Source organism: Thermobia domestica, chromosome 2 (genome assembly GCF_964235325.1).
Source record: "Thermobia domestica chromosome 2, izTheDome1.hap1.1, whole genome shotgun sequence".
Classification (NCBI taxonomy): Eukaryota; Metazoa; Arthropoda; class Insecta; order Zygentoma; family Lepismatidae; genus Thermobia; species Thermobia domestica.
In genome coordinates, this window is record NC_137455.1 from 356,326,595 (window position 1) to 356,339,769 (window position 13,175).

The 13,175-nt window shown below is 36.6% G+C and overlaps 1 protein-coding gene across 1 annotated transcript in view; it reads left to right on the plus strand.

Annotated features, from left to right (window-relative positions):
• Positions 1 to 8,993: 8,993 nt before the first annotated feature.
• Positions 8,994 to 13,175, plus strand: part of LOC145678800 (putative inorganic phosphate cotransporter) — a 151,487-nt gene continuing 147,305 nt past the window's right edge. The window contains exon 1 of the mRNA XM_081749317.1: positions 8,994 to 9,131. Coding sequence (XP_081605443.1) covers positions 9,110 to 9,131 — 22 coding nt within the window. The 5' untranslated portion in view covers positions 8,994 to 9,109. The remainder of the gene's footprint in view (positions 9,132 to 13,175) is intronic.

Sequence of the window (13,175 nt, forward strand, 5' to 3'; positions counted from 1 at the left end):
CGCGAACAAGTCCGTAGGGGTAGACCTTCGATGAAATTTAACGGCCCCCTGCAAAATGCTGTGAGTGCTGAACCACAATCGAGTACACGTGTGTTAACAAGAGTGATTGGGGCATCAAAATCGGCAGAAAACCGTCGATTGCGTGCCATGTATTACGTCAATAAACTGCCCGACAAAATCCTCATGAGCTGACAGAGGAGCAGGTCCAGACAAGAGTGGCAACTTGCTAGAATTTGTTTAAGAAGACCCGCGTGATCTTCGTTTCTGGGGGAGAATTGTGACAGGAGATGAGAATCGGTGTTTTTGAGAAACCCTGACACACGTCAACAGTGGATGAAAAAAGGACAGGAAGCCCTGGACAATGTGAAATAGGACAGATTTGGAAAAAAGCTCATGTTGTGTGTTTGATGGTGTATTGACGGGATAATTCATTTTGGGTTTGTTCCAGAGAGTCGTGCTGTAACAGGTGAACTGTATTCTGAAGAATTACGCCGAATGTATGCCATTCTGAACGAGAAATATCTGGCATTAACGAGGAAGAAGAGCTTATTGTTGCAAATTGACAATGCTTCGAGTTATCGATCTCGAAATGTGACCAACATCCTTGCTGAACTTGACGTATTTGAGTTGTTACTCCATCCTGTCTATGTTTCAGTTGTTGCACTCTACGATTATGGTTTGTTTCGCTCTCTCTCACATTTCTTGTGTGGTCGGCAACTATATTCATATGATGAGATGCATGCTGCCTGTCGCGAAGTTTTCAATTCTAAGCCTGCCACCTGGTATCACCATGAGATTGAACTGTTGTCTCAAAGATGGGTGAAGGTCATCAAGCATGATTGCCTGTACTTTTCTGAATAAAGATTTGTCTTTGGTTCTGATGTTCGTGTTTCATTTTCCTTCATGTATGGTGCAGAGCTTCTGGGACAGCCTGGTAATTGTAAACACAGAAGTCCAGACAATGTGAAAATAATCATTTTGAATTTAAAAACGAGTCCTGTCAATGACAGGGCGGATTCAAGTTAAACATTTTAGGCGGGTGGTACGGTAGTTAGATTTTTTGGTGGGTGTGGGGGGGAATTGTTCGCCGAAATGTTGCAAAATCAAGAGCACAAATTCTGCTATTGAATAGAGCGATAGACAACTTATATTTACTTCCAAAGGAGCAGCAACGAAATCTTCGATAGTACAAACGTGTTTGTTGACTCAATGCTAACGTCATACTTATTTGTATGTGTAACATCTTTTGTTTTCTGCACGCAAATTACAATTTAAATCAATTATTTTTACCGGTATGCCATACCGGCCGATTTTCGAACTTTCGGATGCATAACCGGCTCATACCGGCTCACTTTAAGCACTGCCTCCCAGCAACTGGCAATGAGGTTTGTTTTGACGTTCTTCGAGTTCTCTTAGCTATACATGCTGATCCTACATCTGGCGGGTTTCAAAGTTTCCTTCAGGAACGTATGACATTGATAAGTAATGTTTCGCCTCACATGGAAGTATATTCTGTTCATTGTGCATAGCTTACAACCAAGACGGATGATTTGGAATGTAGTTTTTCTTTTACGCACGTGTGTGTCTGTTGGTGTATATGTGACATTCGCAATTCAAATGTCTCTTTTGTGGGAGCAGGAAAATTCGGTGTAAGAAAATTCGGTCGGTGTACAGAAAATTCGGTGTACGGAAAACTCGGTGTGGGGAATGTTAGGTGTAAAGAAAGATTCGTTGTAGTAGGCCGTAGGATTTATTAAAAACTCAACTTTGAGGATAAATGAGCGTATTAGTTTTAAGTTCAAACTGAAGTAGGCCGTAGGATTTATTAAAAACTCAACTTTGAGGATAAATGAGTGTATGTTTGAAGTTCAAATTTTGTGTAGAACGTACTTTTACTGTCTACTATCATTTTTACTGTTCACTGTCTACTTTATATTGCTTTATATTGAATTGTATTCCTAAAATTATTGGAATTCTAGATTTCGAGGGATTTTAACATTTTATGGTCCTTACATGACGAAAAATTTGTGCTCCAATCAGACACTTTAGTTTGTTTACCTTAAGGCAAACAAAGTAAAGTGTCTGATTGGAGGAGAAGTCAACTATTTGTACAACTATTATCTGATAAAACCATCCTGCTTTATATTGCCCTTTCCACTAAGACTTTTTTGATCAATATATTTTTGCATCTTACATGTGTATGTACAGAGAGATTCTTTGAAAACTCACGGATTTCATTTGGCTCCAGAATTTCTAACTGAAGTCAGATTTTCATGCGGTTTGCTGCAAATCATCAAGGAGGGATGGGAGATTTATGGGATTATGTTTACTGGTTTAAATTCATCCGGGGTAATATAGAGCAGGCCGCAAGAAAAACAGCAAATATTCACCATTGTACGTTACAGTTCGAATGAGATATTGGTATTTGAAGCGAAATTGAAATATACAAATTAAGTGTTAGTGAGAATAAAATTAAGTGTTAGTAGCAACACACATAAATCACATGCTGAATGAAGATTTCTTGGGTGACTTACGTTAGAGTCGGTAACTGACATCGTCCACAACATCTGCCAGCGGGGTCCGATGCTTCCCTGTCTTACTCAGAAGCGATCCTGTTTCCTGCAATTTATTCACTAACGACCATATTATGTTCCTGTCTGGGGCAGGACGTGAGGCAAAGTTGCGTGTAAATGCCCTTTGCGTAGCAACAACAGGTCCCGTTCTCCAAAAACTTTTTAACGATAAAATCACGTTGCTCCAAAAAGTACATCATTGTAGCTGTGTCCTGATCATATTGATACAGTAGCATAGCATAATTCTCAATACAACGGCCCAGTTTCCTGTTTCTTATTGACCGTCGCGTTGTTGCCATCTAACGAAGAAACTCAAATCTCCACACCGCACCTCACCTAATTCCAATTCGGTACAGTGGCGAATATTTGTTGTTTTACTAGAGGCGTGGCCGATATTACCCCAAATGGATTTAAACCAGTAAACATAGTTCCATAAATCTTCCAACGTTCCTTGATCATTTGCCACAAACCGCATGAAAATCGGACTTCAGTTAGAAATTCTAGACCCAAATGAAATCCGTGAGTTTTAAAAGAATCACCTTGTATATGTTCTATGATGTACTATAGGGAAGGTGTTTTTAGTTGTTCCTATAACTCTTATCTGAACTTATAATTGTTTTATTTCTGACAAAAAGTGTCAGCTTCATTGTGTGATGAAAAGTAGTTTATAGTAATACCCCGCGAAAGACATGCAAGAGATAGTGAACTAAAGGCCAAAAAAAAAAAAAATTTATTCGTTACATTTTACGGTTTTCGTTTTCACAATATGAAGTGTTGTAAATTATCGTAAGTGGTAATATTCAATATGTATTACACCGAATCTACCTTGCACCTAAATTTCCCCACACCGAGTTTTCCATACACCGAATTTTCCTACACCGAGTTTTCTTACACCGAATTTTCCTAGACCCCTCTTTTGTATCAACTGTTTTGCGTTTTAGTTATTAGATTTACCTGCATGGTGTGTGTGTGTGTGCTTTAATTCTGTAAACAACTTACAAATTCTGAATGAATTCTTACCATGACTTCTGTAAATAACTTACCAAAAAATGCAAAAAGAAAGAAAAGCAATTTTCCCAGCGCTCCACTGAGGAAAATTAGCAATTGAGGCTTAGAAAAAATAAACAAAAGCAATTCAGGAGCGTTCGAAAAAAATCTGGATTAATTTCAGAAAACATCTTATGGCAGCTATGTTGTTTGCACTAGATTTATTTCCACAATTGATTTTAAATTTTCTTAGAGAAACTGTGAATAAAGTGTGTTCAGTTTACATATTTCTTTTATAACACTAATCTCTGCCACGAACTGTCTACGCTGCAGACGAATTTGAATCAGGCCCGTATCCACGGGGGGCAAGAGGGGGCCGGGCCCCCCCTAAATTTTGGCTGGCCCCCAAAAATTTAACGGTAGGATTGCAAATGAACTATAATATGGTGATAAGTATAATATGATTGGGTCGCCCCCCCCTAACTTCTACCGGCCCCCCCCTAAATTTTGGGGCTGGCTACGGGCCTGATTTGAATCACTGTCAGGGATTGGGGTTTGTTAGAATGAATTGTTCGCAATGATTTAGAAAAAAAATATATAGTGAATCTACAAAGCTTCTGAAATTAATATTAACTGTGCCTATGACATCAGTAAAAGGAGAAAGACGTTTTCCAACATCGAAAAAAATTACACTTTCAAGAAATTAAATGTCCCAAGAAAAGTTATCGCCATTGGTTATGCTTTCCATCGGAAAAGACCCGACAATAAGAATACCCGAGTTCCACCAGCATATATTAGGCAGATTTGCTCCAATCAGAGAGGGGAGAATGGACTTACTAATTAAATAAGGTGACTAATCGGGTAAATTGTTCTGCATTATTTTTTTATTTTTTTAAAAATATAATTTTATCTTATTTCATATGTCACATAGCATTTGCACCTAAAGTTATGCTGATTAGTCAATGAGTCCAGTTTATATCTTCTGTCTCTGATCGTTTGTACTGCAACACCCAAAATCACAATCCACCAGCGCCCACTGATTTAAACGACATCAGAAGTGTCACAGTTTCTCTCAATGACCCCGTAAACTATGACGTCTTCATTAATATCAGCCATTTTCAATCATTTTTAAATATTTCCCCCTCCCTCTCACCTAAGTTGCTCCGTCAAAGTGAAATGATACTAACCATCTCAGTCCCGAACTTTATCTATGTTGAAAATTTGATCAAGATTGGTCGGATTGTTCAATATTTATCAAGTTACAAACATAGTCACTTTCATTTTTAGTTATTTTTATATGAAATGAAATGAAAAATGAAATCTTTGTTTTACGTCCCACGAAATCTTTGTTTTACGGTTATGCGACTAAGGTAAGAAGACATGATGAAGAGATATGAATGAATTGTCGGAATGAAGAAAGTGGGAGAAAACGGAAGAATCCCGAGAAAACCTATGCACACGGTGTTTGTCCACCACAAAGTTCACTTGGCGCGAACTGGGACCCCATGCACCAGAGGTGAACGCTTTACCATTGAGCCACCGCAACTTCTACCCCTCCACGGAGGCTTGTGGAATCTTGCGGATCATTTCCACTTGGGATTCTACTAACTTGACAGAAAATTTAGTGCAGAAATGTTCACATGTTTCAGTCATTTTGCCAAAAATGAAATTTCGACACCGCTCACTTACGCCTTCATTCATCGGTGGCCTGCCGACGACTGACTGCTTCTGCAGGCTGAAAAAAATGCGGAATAGAAACATCGACATACCTGCATCAAACCACTCTTCCCGAACTGTTTAGGATGGTAATTTGAATAGCCATATAGTCCAGTTTTAGATTTTAGGTTCCCCATTTCTTCTACTTTTAGTTCTAGTTATGAAGTAAATTTTATTAATGTAACTTAGCCTAATCTAATCTATTATGGATAGAGTGATAGACCATTATGTATACAGTGAAAGCAGCATTATGTATACAATAAAAAAAACTTATGTATACATTGGTACAGCATTAAGTATACAGTGAAAAATTTATGTAGGCAGTGATATAGCATTATGTATACAGTGAAAAACGTATGTATATAGTGATACAAAAATTATGTAAACAGTGAAAAGCATATATACAGAGTTAGAGGATTACGTATACAGGGAAAAACTTAAGCATACAGTGATACAATATTATGTATACAGTGAAAAACATATATACAGAATTAGAGAATTAGAGAATTAAGTATACAGTGAAAAACTTAAACATACAATGATACAGCGTTATGCATACAGTGATAAACTTATGTAGACAGTGATACAGCATTATGTATACAGAGAAAAACTTATGTATATGGTGATACAACATTATACATACAGTGAAAAACTTAACTATACAGTGATACAGCATTATGTATACAGAGAAAAACTTATGTATATAGTGATACAACATTATGTATACAGTGAAGAACATATATACATAGCTAGAGGATTACGTATACAGTGAAAAACTTAAGCATACAGTGATACAGCATTATGTATACAGTGAAAAACTTAAGCATACAGCGATACAGCATTACGTATACAGTGAAAACTTATGTATACAGAGATAGAGGATTATGTATACAGTGAAAAACTTAAGTATACAGTGATACAGCATTATGTATACAATGAAAAACTTATATAGACAGTGATACAACATCTTGTATACAGAGAATAACTTATGCATATGGTAGTACAGCATTACGTGTACAGTGAAAAACTTATGTGTACAGTGATACAGCATTATGTATACGGTGAAAAACTTAAGTATATAGTGATACAGCATTATGTATACAGTGATAGTGTATATCCTGAAGACAGAATTTAATCGTTTATCAAATGTTTTGTAAAATTCTACGATATTATGAGTGTTTAACGGGGGCGGTTAAGATGAGGTTTTATGAATCGATAAAGTTCATTGAGCGGAACAAAAAGATATGCTTTAGGTTAAATTCTCGTGCTTAGTTTTCGAAATACTTAATTTTTATGAAATTAAAAGTTATGTTCTTTGTTACTAATTGCATGATGTTGATAGTTATATATATATGGCATATATGGCACATACTCTTTTTTCACTTTAGCTTTTTTGTGATTTATCAAAGGCATCATATGACTGTTTTGTCTGCTGTGTGAGATATTGACGTGTATGAATAAGAGATTTTGGTGTCATTTGGCATATTCTTTATGAGTTGTAAGTGTGTCGTACATGGCACTTACTTATTTCTTGTCGGAATTAAGTGAAAAATCTAAAATTTAAGTTTTAATTCATTTTTCAAGTTTCCATATCAGGATTTCCAACACTGATTTGTTTTTTTTTGCTAAAAAAAAAAATCATACAGAAAGGGGTTAATGTGTGTTACATTAGATTATTTATTTATTTGTGTGCTATATATAACATGAAACTGTTACATAGATTCTTTATTTATTTATTTATTTATTTATTTGTTTATGTGCTATATAGAATATGGAATTGTTATATTCAGTTATTTATATATTTATTTATTTATTCATGTGCTATACAGAATATGGAACCGTTACATTCGATTATTTATTTATTTATGTGCTATATATAATATGAAACTGTTACATTCGATTACTTTTTTATTTATGTGCTATACAGAATATTGAACCGTTACATTCGAATATTTATTTATTTACGTGCTATATATAATATGCAGAAGTTACATTCGATTATTTGTTTATTTATGTGCTATAGAGAGCATGAAGCTGTAACATTAGATTCTTTATTTATTTATGTGCTATGCAGAAAATGGAACTGATATATTAGATTATTTATTTATGTACTATACAGAATAGAAAACCGTCTTGGATCAGTGGTCCAGTGCTCCCCTCTCGTGAGTGAGGTCCCGGTTTCGACCTTAGCTCACCGCAAATATTTTTTGTAGTGGTTAAACAACTTGTGTGTGGCAGTTTTTTACCGTTTCCTCCCACTTTCTTCATACCACAATTTCATTAATTACAATATTAGCACCATCTCCTTAGCCTCGGATATGCATGGGACCTCAAGCTAAAAAATATATACTCTATGTGAAAAATATACGTGTTAAGTAATAGATATTTTCTAATATTTGATTTCTTCTAGCCAGGGACGTATGCAGCAGATGGGTCTTGAGAGGCCTTTGCCCTTCTGCCATCGAAATCCCGGCTTTTCTGTAAATTTACTCTAATTTTAGGAGTAATTCTACAAATTTTAATACAATATATCCTCATTTTGAATTTGGACCCCCTCCAAAAGTTTTAGACCCCTGCCGAAATAAATTCCTGCATATAACGTACCTGCTCCAATCAGTACACTGAGAAAAATCCGTTAACCGGACAGCGGTATATTCTATAAATATAGGGAATCCTTATATTTACTACGGAAATCAGTAACAAGCATACTTATCCATATGCTACATATTTTTTCCCGCTTAGACATTCAGTGACGTAACTAGGAGAGCAAACGGGGCTTGTGCCCCGGGCGCCGGATTCGGAGGTCGCAAAATTGAGCAAACATTTGAGGGAGCGTGTTGGTTTGGTTGGTCAGAGGGCCGGTAAGGCAAGTTCTCTTCTCGGGCGACAACTAACGTAGTTGCGTCTTTGTAGATGTTACATCATGCCGTTGCAGGATGTATGATATCTAACAGTCTTCCGTATATTACATATGTATACGCATGTTACATACGCCAACTATATGTTGCACACGTCCATCTGTATGTGAGATCCTGACCACCTATTTATAGTTCTTTTGTTCCTATTGAAAGTACGTTTATTCGGAATACTTGCACGGAAAGAACATATAATTTTTTTCAGTTGTATGTTTGCTGTAAATTAAGTCCACAAACTACAGGATTTAACCTACGTTTTTACGTACACCACTTATTTTTCTGTGTAATATTTATAATCCTAACAATGTCACACAGTTATTTTTTATATACTCGTAAATTAAATTGTTTTTTTAGTTTTCAGACTGAAAGTGTATCAAGGGCAGCCAAATGCGAATAAAAGAACTGGATTTTTTTAGTTGAAGACAATAGGTTATTAGGTTTAAACTCCATTACCCAGGAACCGCCATAATTTCTTGATAAAACAAGAAAAATGCATTTTATGAATTCACATATTTATCTTAACTTCCTTTAACATATATTTCAGTCTCCTTGTTTAAAACAAGGAATGAATGTCTAATTACCATAGAATACGTCACAACACCACACTTGAACAGAGTGACAGAATGTTTTCACATAGATAAGCCTAATAGTTACTTTAAAAAAAAAAAAAAACTGTGCATTGGAAACATAAACACACAATTTTTACAATATTAAGAGTGAAATGCTTATATGTAAATCGTGAAGGAGAAAACGCGGTTTAAGAGAAGTCATATCGTGTCTTATCACTAGATGGCTGTTGGGGTTAAGGCTGTGACCCTGAATGAATAGTCTCAGGGGGAACGTGCTGAGAAGCTAAACGTTTCAAACACAATCTAGACTCTTGCAGTTCTATCTGGGAATCCTAGTTCTTTGTTCAGGATGGTCTCCAAATCATGTTCACGTAAGTAGCATTATGTTAATACTTCCGGAAGAAAAAGTTGTCTAAATTTATTTTACATTTTAAGCAGCAGTACTATTTGGTCCATATGTAGTAACATTTACAAATAATTTGCTGTTTAAGTTTTTTTTTTTTTTAATGTAAATATCATACACCTTTATTATTAGCAAATCATTTAGGTTTTGATTCACCAATCATTTGAACTGAAAAAAAAAATCCACAAATTTAGCTTTTACCACATTCCTCGTTCAGAATTCAAGTGCCTAACAAAGTAGAACCGTGTGAATTTTCTTTATTTTTTAATTTCAGAAGAACTAATATTCGCGCATGCAAAGGAAAATCTGCAACTACCTCATAATAGTTTAGCAATATATATGTAAGTCGTAGTTGTATGAAGAATCACTACTACACAGCAGGGTCATTTCAAATCTTGCTTGGGAAAGAAGAGGGCAAGATTCTAGGGACAAAAGTAGTTTCATGTTATTTTATTATTAGTGGTATATTACTAAACTCTTGACAAAAACTCAAAAACGAGTATATCTCAAACTCAAATGGGACAATTGTATTCTGACCCCCCCCCCTAAATGACGCCTCTGCTACAACTCCAGGAAAGAACTTAATGTTACCATAAAAAGGTTCTCCATTAAAAGCATCATAACCCCCCCCCCAAAAAAATGAAATGGAATCATTGTTTTTTTAACATCCGAGGCACATGCCCTTTAGGTATATCGATTTTACGAAAGTGGTCAAAATTAATATCAAGTGATTTCTTTCATCATTACCAATTGCTCTGTGTAGTAGCTGTATAGAACAGTGGCCTACCTAGGGATGCGCACGAGACTAGTCGAGACAGGATTTTCCTGACACAATTCGAGTCGAGACACGGCACTTCTAATAGAGAAATATACATTTTTTCGAGACGAGACATCACTTTTACAGAACATTTTCGAGACGAGACAGCCGCAATTCTTGTCTCGTGCGCATCCCTAGGCCTACCCACGGGGAAGTCCACTGGGTCCGGACACTCCCACCAAAAAACCTTCCTAACTCAAGGTACAAATGTACACTTTCTCAATACTGTAGTTTAACAGGGATATGATTGATGTAGCATGAAAATTTGATATACAGTTCATGTGTACCTCTTTCTCTTTTTTAAAAAAAGTAGTCCAGTTCTATCATTTCTTCTCTGAAAATATAGGTGGAAGTATTTTACAATTACTCAATTACTTATCGGGTACAGAATAATACCCGTTGAATACTACATAGACGTAGTGGGTCGTAGTATTGGACCCCCCCCCCCCAAATCTTAGACTCCCTTATCAAAAGGTTCTGAATGCTCACCTGTTATAGAATCACTAAATTCATCAGGACCGCGCAAAGTAAATTACTCCCGAGTAACATGGTGAGTAACAACACCTCGTACTGCAGAAAAGAAAGGAAGAAAAAAGTTGACAGTTCCGGCCGCAAATCTATGGAATAAAGGCTTTGTTGAGGAGCCTCAGGCGCGCATCCAGAATTTTTTGTTGGGAAGGGCTTAAAGTTTGGGGAGATACAATATTATAAGATAATATATATGTGTAGTATTCAACCGATGATTTTCTGTACCCCAAAATACGATAAGTGGTTGTTAAATACTGCCACTCACATTCTCAGAGAAGATAATAATACTAGATTGTTTTTGTAAGAAAAGAAAGAGTACAGATGTCATATGAGATAAAAAAAAAATCTTTATGCTACATCAATAATTTCTGTACTAAACAAGTGCAATGCTGTTAAAGAATGTGTACAAATGAATGACAAGTTTGGAAGTTTTTTTTTTTTTTTTAATGGGAGAGGAAATCCGTATCTGCTGGATCCCCCGCGTGGGTGCTTCTATGATGAGACGAACGGCCGAGGTTGGCCAACAAATATAGCGATCTTAGTCCTTAGACGACAGGCTACTTGCTCAGTAATTTTCGTTCAGATCTGCCCAGTAGTTACCAATAAATAAAGTACCACACAGAAACATACATAGCCTACATGCATGTATACATACATACATACATACATACATACAACATACATACATACATACATACATACATACATACATACATTACTCCTGGAGTGAAACTAAAAGTTTCCTTCTGATAGTCACCATTTTGTTATGATATAAATTCTATATTCCAAGTGCCACTGTCGGTGGAGTGGTCCTGTAATCAAGCTCTTACAAGGAACCCTAGGTATCTATCAGAGCTCGATTTTCATGAAACTTTGTATATAGAGAGAGTACCTCGGGAAACTCGCACAGCCAAAATTGTAGCTGCAGAGTCCAAGACGTTGGGACACTAGGACCCGAGAAAGATCAAAAGTGGAACGTCAGTACATTAAGGACATGGTGAGAAAATGCACGTTTTTCTTTAAAACTAATCATTGTAGCGACACGAAATGAGCATACATCGATACGAGATGGTCGATATGATCTGTTAAAAGTTATAAAAAGAATATCCGCCATCTTGAAAGAGGCCATGTTGAAACTGGTGCGATTGGTGTAAATGAGAAGAGGGTCACCCGATGCATTAATTTGAACGTAAATAGCCACAAAAAGCTGTTGGTGAAGTCTGTGATGGGATTACATTATTCCTGTGCTTCTGGTAGTGGTGTAGGTACAAAATAAGCAAAGTGTATCTCATGACACTCGAGCAGATGGAGGGTATGGAGCGCTATAGGTGGACTGATATCACGTTCTGATTTCTGTTCGAATTAATTTAAGTCTAATAAAAAGTTACAAGTTAATGTCAACCATGACATTATTATGAAGATTGAACCCGTCATATCAGCACATCGACACCAATTACATGTTGACTCTGACACAAATGATGTAGTGCTAAAATTATATTGCGCTCGGTTTTCTAGTTCCACTGATCCCACTCATAGCGCTCCATAATCTGCATCTGCTCGAGTGTCATTAAGATACACTTTGCTCATCTTGTACCTAAATCACTCTATCAGAAGCACAGGAATAATGTAATCCCACCACAGACTTCACCAACAGCTTTTTGTGGCTATTTACGTTCAAATTAATGCATCGGATGACCCTCTTCTCATTTACACCAATCGCACCAGTTTCAACATGGCCTCTTTCAAGATGGCGGATATTCTTTTTATAACTTTTAATAGATCATATCGACCATCTCGTATCGATGTATGCTCATTTCGTGTCGCTACAATGATTAGTTTTAAAGAAAAACGTGCATTTTCTCACCATGTCCTTAATGTACTGACGTTCCACTTTTGATCTTTCTCGAGCCCTAGTATCCCAACGTCTTGGACTCTGCAGCTACAATTTTGGCTGTGCGAGTTTTCCGAGGTACTCTCTCTATATACAAAGTTTCATGAAAATCGGGCTCTGATAGATACCTAGGGTTCCTTGTTAGAGGAGAAATAATGCGATGAGGAACGATCTGTACTGTGGATTGATCTTGCTGGGGTTAGTCCAGGCCCGTATCCAAGGGGGCTCTAGGGGGTCACCCCCCTAAATTTTTACGGGCCCCCTCTAAAATTTTCACGGTAGGCTTGCAAATGAACTATGATATGGTGATGAAATATAATATGGTTCGATCGGGCCTCTCCTAACTTCTACCACCACCACCCTACATTTTTGGGTTAGTCTCTGCACCAACCAATTTATCCGTATTCAAGCCTCATTCAGAGCCCATATTAATTTTTGGTTTGTTGTTTTGAATACCAGCACCAAGGCTAGAATCTCTACAGTCGAAGGTGAAATTTGAACCACCGTAATGGGTTCAAATTTCCAGGTGAGTCAGACATTAAAAATTGTTTCCGTTCTGCATAACCTCGATGTAGCATAAGGGTGCAACACACACAAACCAAAACTCAAAAAATGTTCCCTGTAATGTTAATATATAGTGATCCAATACAGGGCAAAATATAGCAAAAACATTTTAGCAAATATAGCAAAAAGCTTTTATTACCGAAGAGACGGCTTAACTTCTGTGAAAAGCTAAAACAAGTAGTAGTGTCACATGAACACCACGTGAAGGAATT